General features: G+C 41.6%; 1 protein-coding gene across 5 annotated transcripts in view; it reads right to left on the bottom strand.

Annotated features, from left to right (window-relative positions):
- LOC124160239 (rap guanine nucleotide exchange factor 2) overlaps positions 1 to 14,140 on the bottom strand; it is a 942,071-nt gene extending 927,931 nt beyond the window's left edge. For all 5 annotated transcript variants that reach the window (XR_006865120.1, XR_006865123.1, XR_006865122.1 and 2 more), the window contains exon 1: positions 11,076 to 14,140. Coding sequence is in view for 1 of the 5 variants with exons in the window: in XM_046536052.1 (XP_046392008.1) it covers positions 11,076 to 11,825 (750 nt within the window). In the remaining 4 variants the exon portion in view is untranslated. The remainder of the gene's footprint in view (positions 1 to 11,075) is intronic.
- Between the last annotated feature and the right edge of the window lie 497 nt (positions 14,141 to 14,637).

The following is a 14,637-nucleotide window of genomic DNA, read 5'->3' as shown; positions in this document are numbered from 1 at the left end:
CCGTCCATTTCACCCTCTCCATTCTTCTCCATACCCACATCTCGAATGCCTCCAATCTTCTCTCGTATTCTTTCCTCAGTGTCCACGTTTCCGCACCGTAGAGAGCTACACTCCAGATCAAACTCTACACCTACCTTTCGTTTAAACTCTTACATAACGATCCTCTCCGAAGCTCCTTCCTGTTCGTGAACGCCTTTGCTAGTGCATTTCGCTTCCTAATGTCCTTACTACTGTATCCGTTTTCCTCTGATGTGCTACATAAATATTTGAATTTATTCACCTGCTCAAGCTTCTCCCCACCAACTATTGTCCTGAGCAGAGTTAATAAAGATATTGTAAATTATATACCTGACCTATTCGCATCTGCTTCGGTACACAGCATCACTGTAAGTCATCGCCTCCTCAGTTTAAAAAATCAGCAAAACCAAAGTGGCATTATCACACGGCTTTAGGATATAGTACACTGCATTTTGTAAATTCGCACCTCGAAGAAAAAATTAAATCATGCATGATCTGCCATTTGAGCGAGCAAGGTATGGGATCATGACTTTTTATAGTGAACATCCCATCAGCGTAGGAATGATTAGTAGGTAGCCTTCGCGAAACAAATACGTTCAGACGATAAAAAAAATGGAGCGCAAATGATGGAGAGGAATGAGATGAGAGATGCGCACGTGAACGTGGACGGACAAACAAAAAATAAACGCATTCCGCTCTCCAGCGCGATGCCGGCGACGGACAAAGCGGTCGCACAACTCGAGTTTTCATCGTCAGATAGTGCACGAAGCGGTGACCATGGGGGCAATTGAGCACGATGGCATCGACTTCCTTCTTTTTATAGGTATAAAAAATATATATAGGTCCGAAACCCACCCTTCCACTATTTTCAGTAAGCGCACATCATCAGAGCAGTAAAAAATAGGACCTCTTAACGATGCTGGATGACTTCAATTGAAACAAACGAAGCGTATTCTGCACGATTGACGTCCGCTTATGCAACTAAATGGTGGCGACAATTCGAAAGCCACTGGAAAAAAATTCTGTTGTCCTAATTACGTTACTCACCATATACGTTCATCACCAATTTACAACACCGGATGGCAAGATATACCATTTAAAAATTCAAATGAATATACCTATTTCGATTTTACAATTCTCTCATCCTTCTTAGGATCAATTTACCTTCAAGTAAAATTCATATTTTCAACTGTTACTACCAACGAAAGGTAAATGTACAAAGATTCTCGTAGTGAAATTTGATAGGTAAGTGAAATAAAAATGTGGAAAGAATTAAATAGGTTGAAATGAGAGGTAGTTCCACCTAACTAATAATTAACAACTATATTTCTTTTCAATATGCATGTGTAACTTAAACTATATAACGCCTAAATCGGTTGAACGTACATAAATAGGTACCATAGTGCGGAGTTAAGACTTCAGCACCGTGCTCGGTTAACATAATCTGAGATTCGCCTTGGATACCTGACCGACAATCGGAAGATCCGGATGCGAATCCCGGCTTAGACAAATGATTTTTTCAAGGCGAATTCCACCCTTGGTGTATATGGGTGAAATAAGTCAATACTCTATGGTGGCGATATGACAGACTTCAACTCTCATCCAAATGATTTTGATGCAATTACAACAAATCACGACTTAGTAGGACAACTATGTCTATTGTCGGAGAAATTTTCACTTAAGCCTCGGCTAAGGGAAATTTATAGGGAAGACTAATACGCCAATGACCCAATTTTCCACTCCACTTTTTTATTGCCTAAATCGAAAGACCATCACTCAAGGTAGTTTGGAGTAGTAGTCTGATTTTAATGAAGTGCTACTTGCTTTTGTAACGTGAAGCCTGAAGAAAGAACTCCTGAATAGGCTTAAAGTGTTACAGATATTGCTCAGAAAATAAATACAAGGTGAGACACTTGCGGAGTAAATTCAACCCGAAAGTATAGATGTAGATTGAATGAGAAGAGGAAATACATCGATGGAATAGGGTGGCTTCCTATTGTTTTTTTATTGCCTGAATCGAAAGATTATTACTCTTGGAGTACGTATTTCACGCTTTAAGATTTTGAAATGACGATGGATCTATTTTTCGCGATTAAATGAAAAGTGAAAACTTTCAACCGCTCGAAAACGCGACGGCTACGACTACGTCTACGATCCAATTTTCTATTCCACTTTGAAGGTAAAATTCTCCTTACTGTTATTACGAGATCCGGATAAATCTTCTCCTAGTAAAAGTGAATGCCCTCGGAGAGCAAACAAGACAAATCGTAGCATAGAATTCATAGTACTCAAACAATAGAAAAGGAAACGATTTGAGGGAAATATTCTCTTTTCCCGATCTCGCGCAGGTATACAGTGCAGCGCCCATGGCTTCTGCGTGCATCGGAAGCCGTTCAAATGCTCTCCTTCTTTTTCGTCCAGGACGGAGGGAGACCAATGCTCGACATGCTTCAGTGGAAACCCAAAAGAGAACTCACAATCAGTGCGCTTGATCCGCTAAAAAAAATTACACCCACTCGCCCGCTGACACTTGCTCCTCCAAAGAGGTAAAATTTTCCGGAAAAGTTTCTCGGGATTTCGACCGGTTGATTTCGTCCAAGTCTCCCAACGTTTCGATCAGCGACTTGCTGATCATCCTCAGGGGATCTTTCGGAAGATATCTTGAGGATGATCAGCAAGTCGCTGATAGAAACGTCGAGAGACATGGACGATATCAACCGGTGGAAAACCCGAGAAACTTTTCTGCAACTGATACGCCGGGAAAACCTAAGATCATACAAGGTAGTATTTATTTCAATGCACCCTAGCGTTTACGTAGAGTATTTGTTTTTTATAATAGGATAGTTTCCTTCATCAAAGGAAACGAAAAGCTTTGATTGCCATTCGTTACCCACCATTAGTGTATTCATAATATACAAATTATTTGGTTTCAGAAATCCCAGTTTAGACGAATTTTAATGGTCAATTTTTAACCTCATTTGAAAAAGGCCAGATTGGCGGCCATGCGATGCCACTCCACGTGACATCACAGGGACCTAGATGCTATACGAGAAGTCAGCAGTGTTACATCGTCTGAGATTACCAATGCATGCATGTAGCACAGAAACATCTCTTAATAATCACCTTTTAAAATTGCTTATGGTCAGAAAGTTTCCTTCGTTTGATAGGGTATTAATAATCCTCATTTAAGCTAAGCGCTACCTGCTAGCAGCCTGCATCGTATCGGCGCTAATAGCCTCGCACCAATGTGGCTTTACATGGCGGCAGCCGGAACCAGAACGACGCCACACGGGCTTTTCCCAGCATTCATATTAGCCGTCGCGTTTTCACGCTCTTGAAAATTTCCATTTTCATTTAATCGCGAAAAATAGATACATCGTCATTTAAAATACGAAAGCGTGAAAAACGTACTCCAGGAGTGGTAATCTTTCGATTTAGGCAATAAAAAAATAATAGGAAACCACCCTATTATCAAAATATTATATACTAAGCGATGCAATCCAAAAGGTTGGTTTGGAGAGGTAAGTGTTGGGCTCACCTCAAACTAAGCATGTGAATTACACACACTCAGGGTAGAGGGAGGATGGGAGCTGCTTTCCCCGGGGCACCTCTAACTTCGAGGATATTGTTTTTGAGAGTCGGAAGGCTTCACCCTGGATTTGAAACCGGGACCCCAAGATAAGTAGCCAAGCGCTAAAAAAACTAGGATACCACGCACTTCCAAAATATGATAACATATTTGACGTATATTTAAAACGCAATAAAAATTTAAAAAAATACACAAATAGAGGCAGATTCAAAACAATAATTGGAAATTAAGTTTTATGTCATTTCAAAGGTCTGAAGGTCAACGGGGGTCTTAATGGAAAAAGGAGCGCAGGTCATCGGCAAATTAAAAATAATAGGAAAATATCGTGAGGTTCGATCGATCTTGAATAAGAGGGAAAGTTATGAGCGCGTGGTGCCAAAGTTAGCTGTTTCATCGCTTACTCCGTTTGTTTGTAAAGCATATATCTAGAAGAAAAAAGCCCTGACAAAAGACCAAAACGTAACGCATTACAATTTAAGATGACTAAAGAAAATACAATTTCCATTCAGTGTGTCCAACGGTTTCGATATTATTTCAGTTAAGACGGGTGGATGTCATTTAGGTTGTATTTTCTTTTGTATACAAAACTTGAGGCTTGAGCTAGAAACGCCTGTATGTTTTGACCAATAACGTATGTGAAGAGTACTTATTCTCCTCCTCAAGGGCACTGAGGGTATTTAAAAGGAGCCGTATACTTAAATTGTGCAGCAATATTAGAAAAAAACATCAACATCGCCACTCCCATTCTGATCTGTACCAGTAGGCCAATTGAATTAAACTCGATAAAAGGAGAACTTTTAACCAACCGAGCATGAAATTAACTTCAGGTAACTTCTACGACAGTTTTACCACTAATTAAAGTAATAGCTCTACAAACAACAAACTTAGAATGATTGTATTTTAGATTTGAAAGCTCATTCAGTGGAGTAGTGTTTAAATAGCAGCACTAACTGTGGAACAACTCGGAAAAATAGAGATTGATCTCCTTCAAGAAAACATTACACCCAATGATTGCCCGTTTTTCTTTGTCGACTTTACAAGCAGGATGTAACAATATCCTAAAACGAATTAGACACTTGCGATTCTTTCCATGTTATTATAGTTGGCATAACGGAAAAATTAACATTAGCACAATTCCTAAATTCAAATTTCACCATCCACAACACTGGCGGAAAAATAACCTTAAAATTTAGTAATTGATTCAACTATTTACAGAATTTCATTCAATCCTCAGGTTAGGGTACAGCCTCGATTGAATAATGAATATACGTTGGTAGTTTTCTACGGAAAAAAAAACATTAAGGTGCGTACTGAAAGGCGTAACTTGAAAAAATATTGAGAAAAAACATAGCCATTAGTGATCAAAAATATCAAAGAAGCGGATAGCACAAGATCAACCTCAAAATTATGGGATAGCCATTTATATTCAGCCACGGAGGAAAATGTAGATCGAATGTAACGGCCCAGAAAACAAACAAAAACCAACGGCCGAAGAGCTGCAAAAAATTACCGGGATGATTCAATTAAAATCAAAAGAAATGAAACCAGTTATTCGGATCAGCACAACGTGGGGAGGTAGATGAGCTCAGTGGGGACCACAGCGGCCGGCGGAACAACAAAAGAAAGTCGAATTTGACGTCTGTCCCTTCCTTCCATTCTAGCCCATGTTACACTGAAATAACATCTCCGCGATGTTCCCAAATAACGTCACAGAGAGAGGAACAATGGATTTTGCTCGGATCGATAGGAGAAAGTCATTACAAGCGGCCGATTGCCGACTATTCGGCCCTGGGTACGCCTAAACAAAAGATTCGCCTTTGGCAGGGGTGCTAATATAGTTGGTGAGTTCATTGTTGTTTCTCTCGTCCGAACAAGACGCGAACGAAAAACATTGATACGAAAAATGTGAGAACAGATAACACAGGCTATAAAACCGAAGTTGCCACCTAACTGTACTCATTTTCTGGAATTCTTGATGATGAATTTTTGTCACTAAATCATCATAGATATTCCCATGGACAGAAAATAGCTCGGTGGTGACACTGATTGTTCATTTGATGGGCACCTGGAATATTCGGGTTCGAAAACCGTAAAATCCAAATGTAATACCAAATGCGATTTTCAAATACTAGAAAATACATCTTTGCACATACAGAAGAGTATAAAAAGAAGTCATCTCTACCCTGCACTAGAATGAAAATATTGTTTACCTCAGGTAGAAGATAATATATACCTAGATGCTCTGAATTCGACAGAAATTAAGAAAAAAGGATGAGAAACGAAAATTCAATAACGTTTTTAAAAAATGTTATAATTAATATATAGTCATGTGTATTCATAAAATAAACACAGACAAACATTAACGAACACCCACGCTTCGGAGATAAATGAGGTATGACGATAGGATTCGACCTCACGTCATTTATACTACCACAAATAAAGGAGAGGTGGAACATGGTACGAGAAAAACTATGGGTTAAGGAGACTAGTCTATATTAAGCGTGGCCATTGGTGAATAAAATATGAGATATTGACTCCCCCTCAGCAAAATATTATTCTAACGAATCGAGGCAGCAGCAGCCTTGCAACACCCTGGTGCAGCGTGACCAAGTTACCGCTAAGCCTTGGAGGTCAGAAACCGTTAAGCTGGAATGAGATTTCAATCATTACCCTGGGGCATCTACTATTAACCTAAGTATTCGCGGAATCGGAATGACTAGATACTTCGACGTCATCAAGTCGTCCTTAAACCTATCGTCAACATTAAACAAAAAAACGTAGTCCCTGGCATTTAGCCTGATACTGTAACAATGGTGCAATAATAAAAAGGCACAAAAACTGATCACGTTAAATACTGTTAAGTACATCGATATCTTCATGTTTAAGGCATTTTAAAGAAAAAACGTCTTCTTTATGATAAATAAAAAATCCATGACATTGTTTAAAAAACATTTTTTCTGGTAACAAAAAATGTTGTCTGTCTGTCCTCTATACCTCAATCATCTTCAGTTCAAAATAAGGCCCAGAATCCAAGTCATTTTATCCGTGACATAACCTGTCTTCCTCTCCCCAGAGCTCATCCAATTTTGCCTCTAACCAGGTCTAAAGTAAAGTAATATGCAAGCAATACAATAAATAAAGCAATTAAACGTCTTAATTAAAGTAATAAAGTTATTTCATGACAAGCGCTTTAAATCTAAGTGCTGATAAGAGTGGGGAAAAGGAGAAAGAAGTCTTCTAAAAAACTTAAGGATAAGAGAAAACTTAGTTGGCTACATTATACATACATACATACGGTTAGAAGGACAAGTTTGATGATGGTGAAGTTTATTAATAAAATATCTTACGGCGAATACGAGGGAGGGAGCCGAGTGAACCCCTATCCCCCCCCCCAAAAATCTATCCGGCACTGCGCTAAAATATCAGGAGGAAACGCGACCGGGCGGGAGGGGAGTGCAAGTCCCCTCAACGAAAGGGCTTGTGGTACGCACGTCATCGCAATTCCGGCTAATATTTCTCCAAGGAGACGATATCAGTGCCGCACGGCCCCGTCCCATACCTACGCAGGGAGACACACCCTGCGTGACCTTTAACGACCTCTTCCTCACCTTGCGTACGGGAATGGAGTCACTAGACGCACGCTCAATGATTTACGAGGTCGCACCATATGTCTCATATGGGCAAGGAAGATTTTCATTACATTTATAAGGGGTGATCAAGGACTGAAAAGTAGTGATCGTCTGCCGATCACCAACAAGTGCACTTAAGAGCTCGATCGGCTTTTTTTTTTAATGACAGATTATTAGCTTAAATGTATACAATCATCTTGACACAGGGATATACAGCCGACCCTTTGCAACACGTGATGTATTACATTTAAAAAATTACATCTGAAAAATTCGTCATTCCCACGAAGAAATAATACCACTCAATTCCTCATTTGCCTATTTTCCGACCTACTATTAGTATGTCGCTTGTCATTATCTAGTTCGAAAGGGTGGTCGTATAATGGATAAGTGAGGCATTGACTAAAAGCATTCGTTTCATAAGAACGAAGGTATGAATATTATATTATTATTAATATGAATAGTATAAGTGACGCTGTCAGGCCACTCTGATCTGAGAAAATAATTCAAAGGTAACATTTTCAAATTTTATATACAACTAAACGTTGAATACCGTCAACCCTACGTGCGCTGAAAATTTCAAGATTATTGCCCAAGATTTAAGCGACAGTTTTTAATCATCAAAAATTTACCGGTTGAGCAGGAGATATGATGGTTCGTATGAAAATTTTACTTCGCCTTGCTCAACAATCGCACCCATATCGCCCGGAAACGCATCGAATGCTCAAACCAATTCAGCTACGAGATATTCATTAACCACTTACGCAATGATCCTCAACTCAAGTGGATATTTAGACGATTAAGAGATCAATATTGTGTAGTGCTACCGCACATTTTGGACTTCAAGGCAGTGTATTCGCTCGCCAAGGTTCTCCTCAATGAAGTGGTAGAAACAGAACATTAGGCTAAGGAGATCGATGCAACACAATTTTGCTCGTCGTCTGCTAATCTTACACTTGAGTCCAAATCACCCGATCCCCAGATTTTTAGACAGAATGAAAGATGCGAGGCTTTTTATTGCGAATTTAGGAAGGAAGTCCATGAAGGCAGGGGAGACTGATATAATACTTTTTGACCCATTCTCTTCTTAATTTTTCATGTAAATTTCGGACAAAAATACCTTTATTTTTCTTAAAGTTTTCTTTCACCTTTTATTTTATATAATACGCAATTTCATGACATGAGTCATACTTTTATTTGTAATAGGATTATTTTAGTCTCTTTGGTACATAAAATTTATGTTTAAAAATATATTTATCCATTATTCATAACCGAATTTTAAAATGCAACAACGACAGTCACGATACTGGCGGTTCGCTGGCTCTATACCCGAATGGGCTAAAACTCAACGGAAACCTCAAGAGAAAGAATACTTTAAAAATAATTACAAGAGCGAGACAATAAATGCCTTGTGAATAATTTGCCGGCCTCGGTGGCGGCGGTATTAAGTCCTCGCCTGCCAAACCGAAGGTCGCGGGTTCGAGTCCCGCCTGGGTAGGTTGCCCCTGCCTAGGAAATGTTTGTGTGTGATAATCGTTGTTTCATATTTTTTCTCCGATGTAAAAGGCCTTAAATAAGGTGTTTTCGTGGCTATGAAAATAAATAAAATTAATTAATAAAGGCCATTTAACCGTAGGACCTTCATCTAGACAAGGTTTGCCAAATGTTACTGTGAAGAATAGTCAATGAAAGTTTCGTGAAAATACAGAGGAAAAAAGGTAAATAAAAGAGCCGAGCCCTAATTTCACTATAAGCGACTGATATTCCAATAACAAACGTATATTTGGCTATAGCCTCGAAGGCTGTCGATATTCGGCAAACTGCCACTGACAGAGAATCCGTTGGCAAAGCGCAAGTAACGTCGGGAACCTGTCAACGTCACGCATTTCAGACGGCCCATCACCCTTCACTCAGATAGGCGGTATTCGCGTGAAATTCCCTTTGAACTAGTAAGTATCCGACATACGGGGTTTGTGTGTCAATGGGGATCTGATGCCCTTCGCTTTCACAGCCAACTCTGGGTCACAAGGCGAACGCAGATCATGTTCGCTACAAAGACGGGAAAGTAGGATTATTCGTAACGATGATTTCCAATGCCTACTTACGATTCTCTTGATTTTTGAGAACTCAATTGGTTTCTCTTAGGCCTCATTTTATCTTTCGTGTGTGAAAATGAAATCGTACATAGGTGCATCGGAACTCGTATACGACCAATTAAATTTTAACGAAAAACTAACATCAAATCGGGTGTTCGGATCAACCAATGGGCTAGTTCGCATTTGTTTTATGATCGTCGATTTCGAGTTCGAAAAATAAAGAAACTTTTTATTTTTCTATCTATCGATCCTTCGCCTACATATCGAACTGTTAGAGAAGAAATATGGAGGGAAAATATCTATGAGTCTATGGATACCTATGAATAAAAAAGAGGGGAAATATCTATGATACATGAAATATTTCACAGAAAGTCTATGACATCACTGACTCTTTCCGAGAAGCTCACAGACTCTCTTCTACTACTCTCGCATCAGTCTCATGCGGTTCGTTGTCATATAAGACCTCTAATGAGCGGTTCTTTCCCCCAACGTTTGGGTCGCCCTGAACCACTTGATGAACCAGAGCTTAAATGAATCATTTCAAGGTGGGTGGCAACTTTTACATTTTTTCATATTCAAGTTATGAGAATATTGCTGTATGAGAAAGATTTTTTGTTTCGTCAAAAACCAATATTTCCCATCCATCCGCCGAATAATTTCATTGAAGAACGATTTCGGATCTCAGTGAATGACCCCACTAATAATTAGCGAAACGGACCATTAGGAAAAACACAGCAACTTCAAGGCCGCAAAATGGTTTATTAACCTGCTGTTGAAAATTTATTATTATAATTGCATTATACCGATTAAGGTAGGTTTCCATGGAGTACTAAAGAAGTAATCTAGGAGCCTCCCTCCAACCTTTTTCAATTCACCGTGAGGCCTAAATTACTTTGAAAAAATATTTTAGCGTCAAAATCAATGCCATCATTCATCGATTCTGCCATGAGGATTATGCCTATGTCGAACTAAACTCAGGCAGTCACGTCGTGCACAAAGCGCGTTTAAATGTTTTTGTTATTTTACGTATTCCCCCACAGATAAACGGCTGGTGACCTAACTCATCCCGCCACTAGCCTCTGGAGGCAGTTTGTGGGCTAGTGAGTAGGGATAGATGAAGATATGATAATATGTAAAATCGAATTCCACCAAAGCGATAAAATTATTGCGAATGATAAATAGAAAAAATACAATTCAATCCAGCCATGAAAACTCCGCCATTCCGGCGACGATGAGCAAATTTGTAAGCTAACCATTTCAATAAAATATCAATGCAATTTTCAATGTTAATAGAAATTTCAAGTTGTGTCCAAGCGATTAATCAGGCATTGCATCCATTCGAAGTTGTCCACTAGGGGTACTCAGGACAAGGGAACTAAGTAGCATTCACCTGAACTCTAATTACAAAAACGATACATTTAGAAATGTACAGAGGTTGAATTTGCATGAATAAAATATTGCCATGCATTATTTGTTAAATATTCAAGGTAATTAGAGTAAAGATTTTTTAACATTCTCCTATATAATATATAAAAATATATTACACCGCCGAGAAATTACTGAGGATATATTTTAATTCTTAAAACGTAGGAAAACTATGATGATAGCCACTCTATACACCAGCAAGTTTTAGAAATGGTAGAGCAATTTTTAAACAAGTAATGCGTCTCGAAAAAAGACAATCACACGGTGATGATGAGTTGACATGATTGTGATAGGTCAAGAAACCAAGCTAATGGTACTCACCCTGGCAGTTCGAGTCTCGGGGTCCTTCCGCAGGGCCCTGACGAACGCGGGGTCCATGTACTCCGTCCTCTCGGCGTCTCCGCCGGCAGTCGCCGGGTCCTCCTCTTCCTCCTCGGCGCCGTCCGACCCGTCAACCACCCACTCCTCCTCCCGCAACATCGCCTTGCTGGCGTCCACCAGCTGGCCAGCCCACGCACGCTGCTGTCGCCGCATCATCAGATGGCGCTGCAATTGCTGCTGGTAGCTCAACTGCTGGTGGTAGTTGAGCTGGTGCTGGTATGTGAAATGCTGCTGCTGGTATTGCTGATGCTGTTGGGGGTACTGATAATATTGCTGGTGCTGTTGACTCTGGTATCCGTACTGTTGCTGGTATCCGTAAACTTGCCCAAGTTTCTGCTGTTGCTGGGGCTGCTGTTGGTATTGTTGTTGCTGTTGTTGGGGAGGCTGAGATCTGCCTTCTTCAGGTATCACCGAGGGGTAAGGCTGATAACCTCCCCCTCCCACCGCTCTCACGACAATGCGCGACCACTCTGGATTACCGTTGTTGATGTTCCCATTGTTTCCGCCGAGGTGCACTTCTTTGGCCGCCATTTGCGCTTCCTCCCGCCGAGCCGTGGGCACAAAAGCATGCTGTTGTTGATGGTGCTGGAAGAACGGTGCCTGGGCTTGCTGCAGGTTCTGGTACAGGTTCTGCTGATGTTGTTGCTGATGCTGTCTGGGCCAGGGGCAAGCCTGCTCACGACCACCCATTTAAAGGGGTCCTCGCCACGAGGTACCCCCTGGACACCAATTTGTCTACTGGGGCGGCCCACCGTCTTATGCAAAGACGGGGGCAAGCGAAGGAATCGAACTCCTCAAAGAGATATCAAGACAACACGGCTCAAGCTGATCACCGAGTACCTTCCAACAAGTCTACCTACTCATGCATGCGGCTTGAATACGCACGAGGGGAATTTAAAACCTCCAGGCCTCCGCGAACGGTAAAAGGCCATAAGATCACCGCGGGCCAGCCCTGCAGACATAAAACTACACCGCTGTAAACAAAAGACACAACGGAATCAGCCCAGTCCCGCACAACGAACAATGAATTCGAGCCTAATATATTTTCACCCAATCGAATCTCAAGACAAGACTAGGCTTGAAATCTATTAACATTGAAGAGAACTTTTTAACTTATAATGACGGCGGGGGATCTTAAGAACAGCGGGAGGTGTTCAGGAGGCAAAATATACTATAGCATGAAAATGTAGGGGTGTGTTATGTTATGAGAGGTTGAACAGGTGGATTGAAAAATACAATTAACTCGAGAAGGAGCGGTGGGGGAAGGACTCAGGTTTTTTTCGTTGCCGTGAGGCGGGGAGAAATTGCGATAGGCACACGGCAAGACGGCAGGCGCAGCTGTCAGGCAGGCCTCTCGCTAACCCACTCACCCCCTCGGCTACTCCTCGAAGAGGATAGAGGCTCGCTCCTTCGGTTAGCGGAAGAAGGGAGGCCGAAGAGGACACGATACGCACGGAACACCGTCACCACATGAGGGGACTTGAGCACAGGGGACGAGAAGCCTTAGCTCCAAAGCAATAGACGCCTCACCCTATGGAGGGGGAAAAACACGTAGAAAATCCTATAGGTAGTAATAATTAAAATAAACTCCAGGTAGCTACTATGGAAATATACTCCATTTAGCAACAATGCGAATAAAAACACAAGAACAAGCTACGTTTATTATTCCGCTTGTGTTTCTGCTACCTCTTCCACTTTGAAATCGACGCTGTAATGAGCGAATGAGAACAATAACACCACAATGAAAAGTAAGAATCGAGTGGAAAACTTGTTTGATACGACTCAAAATAGCACCCGATGCACTGTATCACACGAGTAGAGATAAAGTAATAGTGAGTGCCATTTACACAAAACTCCCCTTCACAGCTCAGCACAAGTTGCCCCGGAAACACTCCACACGGTTATAAAGAACGAAATGAAACGCTCACAAAACTTTCCTCCAAGAGCATACACAAACACCAAGCTGAACTCAAGGTCGATCAACTCTTTCCACGGCACAATCCACAGAGTAGCACACTCGAGAATCGAACGAGTCACACTTCACATGCACGACGATACCGTCACGAAGATATCCAAGTTTCGAAATTGAACTGGGGAACGATTCCTCCACTAAACCAAACACGACAAATCCAGAAAAGAAATAACTTTTCAATAAATGCGAAGAGAAGTTTTCTGAAGTTGGGACCGATGGCAGAATATCAATCCAGAAAAACGTTAAGGCCTCCTTGCCCGCGATGATTTCATCAAATCCCAACTCGCTTTACCAATCACTTTAAGCCTTTATCTTTGCTCCGCAAGGGGCTTCGTAAAAAGAGAGTAAAAAAATCCACACAGGTCAGGGGAGATCAGAAGAAAATCCTTCTCAGCACAAGTTTGAAAAACACTTGTCTCTCTTCGGCTATCTCCCTCGACCTTTGGCGAACACGAAGACGACTTGAACGTATTTAAGCAGATGAAGTTCTTAGTTTAAAAAAAATCTTCCACACAGCGCAACCCCTGACGTTCGAACGTTAGGTGGTCTTCTTCGCCGAAGACACGCGATACGGTTTCCTCAAGCGACGAAGCTCTCTTACCACAGCGCTATGGAAGATGAACGCACTCACAGAACACCACCTTGTTGTTAAGGGGGTTTGCTGGCAAAATTATGTAGGAAAAAAACAGCGCGCGGGGATTTCCGTTCCAGCCCTTTTGTTTTGAAAGAAAAAAAAATTCGCTGGAGCGTAAACGAAGACCCTGATAGGTATGTGGGATCGATCGAATAAATCCTCACTGCACGGAAAACACACACGAGGGGGTTGAAAACGTGCTCGTAACTTTTTCACGGAGCAGCAATCTTCGTACTGGAGGACACGGGTATATCCAGGCGAAATATCATGAGACACTGGCTAATCCACCGCACGGGAAAACCAGCGTGGATTCCAACGGCTCGCCGGGGCCGGCAGGTGTCCCGCTAACGGCTTCACTCTCTCCCGCTAAATTCTTCCCCTGGCCTGTTCACCACGAGCTCCCAGAGGCCACTGAATAACAGCCGACGTCGGGGCGGAAGAAGGGGAAGGAGAGGGGAGAGAGAGTGAACCCCCCCTTCCCCTCTCGCGCCTTACCAACCAACCCCCACCCCTTCTTCGCCCTCCGTCTGCCGCTGTTCCGTCACGCACCGCTCGCCACGCCCTCTGACGGAGAGAGGCCAAAACAGTGGAGTGGTGGATGGCGGGTCAGTTTGTTGATCGGGGGAGTCGGTTACCAGGACGGCGACTTGTTTTGGGCGGGCTCGAAGAAAGAAAAATAAATACGTAAATTTAGTATCCACCACGAACGAACGTCCAGTCGATTGGTTCCCTAACACGATTAGCAAGTCTATGTTTTGTACGTACAATATTATTTTCCTTGACTACAATATATTTTGAATTTTCCGTGGCCAAGAACATATTTTTAGGAAACATACAAAACTTGTAAAAAAAATATTACGTTCGAATTATAAAAGCTTGTCGAAGTACTGCCAGTT

The sequence above is a fragment of the Ischnura elegans genome, chromosome 6 (genome assembly GCF_921293095.1).
Source record: "Ischnura elegans chromosome 6, ioIscEleg1.1, whole genome shotgun sequence".
Classification (NCBI taxonomy): domain Eukaryota; kingdom Metazoa; phylum Arthropoda; class Insecta; order Odonata; family Coenagrionidae; genus Ischnura; species Ischnura elegans.
Note: the sequence above shows the minus strand (reverse complement) of the source record. Positions and strands in the feature narration are given on the sequence as shown.